The sequence below is a fragment of the Halyomorpha halys genome, unplaced genomic scaffold (genome assembly GCF_000696795.3).
Source record: "Halyomorpha halys isolate HHAL.00 unplaced genomic scaffold, Hhal_1.1 Scaffold73.1, whole genome shotgun sequence".
In the NCBI taxonomy this organism is placed as follows: domain Eukaryota; kingdom Metazoa; phylum Arthropoda; class Insecta; order Hemiptera; family Pentatomidae; genus Halyomorpha; species Halyomorpha halys.
Genome location: NW_027104949.1, coordinates 890,545 through 893,965, shown reverse-complemented (window position 1 = coordinate 893,965; position 3,421 = coordinate 890,545). Strand labels below are relative to the sequence as shown.

Below are 3,421 nucleotides of genomic sequence, written 5' to 3'. Positions count from 1 at the left end.
CCCGCTCCATATGGGATTGGATACGAGAGGAATTCGATGGTTTAGTAGAGCCCAAAAGCTCAACTCCGTATGTCCAGATAGGCCTTATAACAGTCATTCATGTAGGTTAGTCTTTTGTAATGAATTGGAAGTTTAGACCTTTTGTCTAGTAAGTGCTGTAATAGTCGGAATAGGAGTAAAGGTTCCTGTCTATTCAGTCTTGTGTGAGGATTCAAAGTTAGTCGTTTGTCCAGATGTAGTCCAAGGTAGTAGGTCTGTTTGACAGGGGTTCGTGCAATATTATTAAATGATACTACGGGGCAGGAAGTCACTTTTTATCGTAAACATATCAAAAAGTAAAATATATTATTATTAAAAATATAATAATCAACATATTTTTAATGAAATATCATTCTAGTTGTTTTATCACTAAGAAGTGATAAAACAACTTAGTACTGTGTTAATTTTAAAGAAAATATTTTTCAGTCTCAGCTTTTCGATCATAAACATACAAATCTCTAACAGGGGTAAGAGTAACTTTATTAAAGGATATTGTAGGGCACTCAGTAGGTTATTTGAAATTTTAATAATAGAAAAGTACATAAAATATTTAAAAATTTAACTTATTTTTATGAAAAGATAATTAATGGCTGAAATCAAAGAACAAATTTTATTAACTTTTTATTTAAATTGTTATAAATCTAATCCATATTTTGTTGGTCTATTGTTATTTATGTTGTTGATTCTTCTCTTGCCACGCCCCTGGAGTTCAATATAAGGTTTGTTTTTTGACTTCAGTTCTGCAGATAGCTTACCCTGTCCATTATACTACTTTGACAAAAGACCTACATCTTTTCATTTTTTTTTTTTATAGAAAAAGATCTACCATGTAGTAAAAAGACTGTTAATTGAAAAATGACTTGCTGCCTCATTAATAGTAACTAGGAACCGATCGATGACTAATTAGTAACGTTTGCTGATTTTGAGCATATTTCGTACTTTGTTGTAAAGGTGCTTTAGTGTATTTGGTTTACGACTCGTATAGTTAGTTCCAGCTGATTTTGGCTTTCGAGTTCCTTCTGACGTTTTGGTTTCTTTTTTATTTTCTTTATAACCTTGGGATTCCTGATAATAACTCGTGATCATATCCGCTGCTTTTTCAGCGATCATTATGACCGGAGCGTTCGTGTTGGCACCTGGATTCTTAGGCATGACAGACGCATCGACTACCCTCAATCGGCTCAGACCACGAACTCTCAGATCTATCGGAGATACTACAGCATTGCTTCCCCAAGATCCCATTCTTGCTGTTCCAAAAGGACGGTCTGTTAGTTCTGAATATTCGGCTATGGCACACGCAATGTACTCAGCTCCATGCTTGCCGTAACATTTAGGTTGAACGTATTTGGTGTACAGTTTGGGAGAGTACTTGGACATCGTCCGCGAATTCATGAATTCGAACAGCTTTTCAATTCCTTTCTCCAGAACCTTCTTGTCGGTCTGGTCACAGAAGATGTTGGGGTCCAGAACCGGAGGATCCCGGAAGTCTGGACTCTTCAGCCTGACCTCGCCTGAACTGAGCGGTTGGATATTGACGACCCATGCTTTGATGATCTGTTTGTCTCCCAAATCCTCCTTCGGAGTAGCGCTGCAGTAAATCGTCTGGACGGAAGGCGGTCCTATTTCGAGAGGATTGAAGAATGATGTTGCTTCTGTTCCTCCTGGAGCCATTGTTAAGGGTCCCTGTTTGAACTTTACAAACGCCATTATGCTCTTGTTGGTTTTCCAAACGCTCTCTGTCACAGTTTTAGCAAGTTCGTTTACTTCAAAATAAATTGGAATATGAATATGGTCTTGGTAATGTTTCCCCACTGGCAAGTCCATTACTACGTCAATATTGTGTTTCTTCAGCTCTTTTACAGGACCGATCCCCGATAGCATCAGGAGTTTTGGTGTTTCTATTGCTCCTGTTGATAATATTACTTCCTTTTTTGCTAAAACTTGATATGCCTTTCCATCCCTATGATACTCAACGCCTCTCGCAGTCTTGCCTTCAATGATGACTTTGCTCACCATCGAGTTCATTATTATGTCGACGTTCTTCCTGGATCTTATCGGATCGAGGTACGCTTTGACCGTACTCTCGCGCAGGGGTCCGTTCATGGTGTATTGAAGGTAATCAATGACGTTGTTCTGTTCGCCTCCGTTGTAGTCGGTGAAGCTCCATCCAATCTCTTCTCCGGCTTTAACATAGTCCGATCTCAGTGGCGTCACAAACCTAGGATACTGGACGTTGAGGGGGCCACTGGTCCCATGCCACCCGGAACCGATCAGACACTCTTCGGTCATGTTCTCTGCTCTCTGGAAGTAGGGCAATACTTCTTCGTAACTCCAGCCTGAGTTGCCAAGACGCTCCCATTCGTCGTAGTTTTCCTTGTTGCCTCTGTTATAGATCATCCAATTTATTGTGCTGCAGCCACCTATCACCCTTCCTTTTGGTGCTCTGCATTTTCCTTTCTCATCTGAAAGACATGTATTATATAATTAATATGAATTTTTAATTTAGTGAAAATATTCAAACCTTTTAGTTATTAGTTGGTGATTATTGAAAGATTAATGGCTTATAATGTGAACCGTTAGGACCCAAGGAACCCGAGCAAATCAACTCAACACTGTTTTTAGAACAACGATTATACAAGGAGGTGATTATTCTCTGATCAAAAGATTATGCTTGACCACTTGAGGTGGGGTGGACCCCACGAGGGCTTCGGAACCCACAGCTACAGTGTAACAGAAAATAATTATCTGCACCAAACGAATTTGAACCTGGGTGAGGACCCACCGAGGGGTGTTAGTAGCATAGTGCCTTACCACTATTACACCGCGCTCTTATTATTGGAATATTACTTTTTAACTTATACTATCTAAGAAGACCATGCTCCACCTATATAAAACTTTGATACGCCCCGTGCTTTTGCTTGGCTCTGATTGTTAGACAACATCTAAGGCTAGCGAAAAAGGAGTTTTAGATCAGTGCAAGTAAAGTTCTCCTCCAAAATTCCGTTGGTTCGGTCTAATCGTTGGTGAAGAATGGAACGTATGCACTTACTAGAAGCTATGCAATGACTTCGGAGAGGCTGATATTGTCAGAAGAATGTAGCTGAGGCGTTTAAGAAATCCAGGATATATCGCTAGAATGGCGGACAGAGCGATTCCAAAAATGGTGGTAGCGTAGTCAATTCATGGAACTAGGAAGGGAGGTAGATCATAGCTGAGGTGGTTGGATAGTGTGTTGGGAGGTGCTAACAGTATCCTAGGAGTCATGGATGAGGGGATCTAGATGGCAATGGCACATGGTCATAAAACTTAGAGGAAGCGGTTTGAGCAGACAAAAGGTTTTTTAAGAATGTAAAAATTATTCCTGTATCTATATTAATTAAAA

The 3,421-nt window shown here is 39.8% G+C and overlaps 1 protein-coding gene across 1 annotated transcript in view; it reads right to left on the bottom strand.

Annotated features, from left to right (window-relative positions):
* Positions 1-647: 647 nt before the first annotated feature.
* Positions 648-3,421, bottom strand: part of LOC106692825 (4-pyridoxate dehydrogenase) — a 10,924-nt gene continuing 8,150 nt past the window's right edge. The window contains exon 3 of the mRNA XM_014439018.1: positions 648-2,501. Coding sequence (XP_014294504.1) covers positions 943-2,501 — 1,559 coding nt within the window. The 3' untranslated portion in view covers positions 648-942. The remainder of the gene's footprint in view (positions 2,502-3,421) is intronic.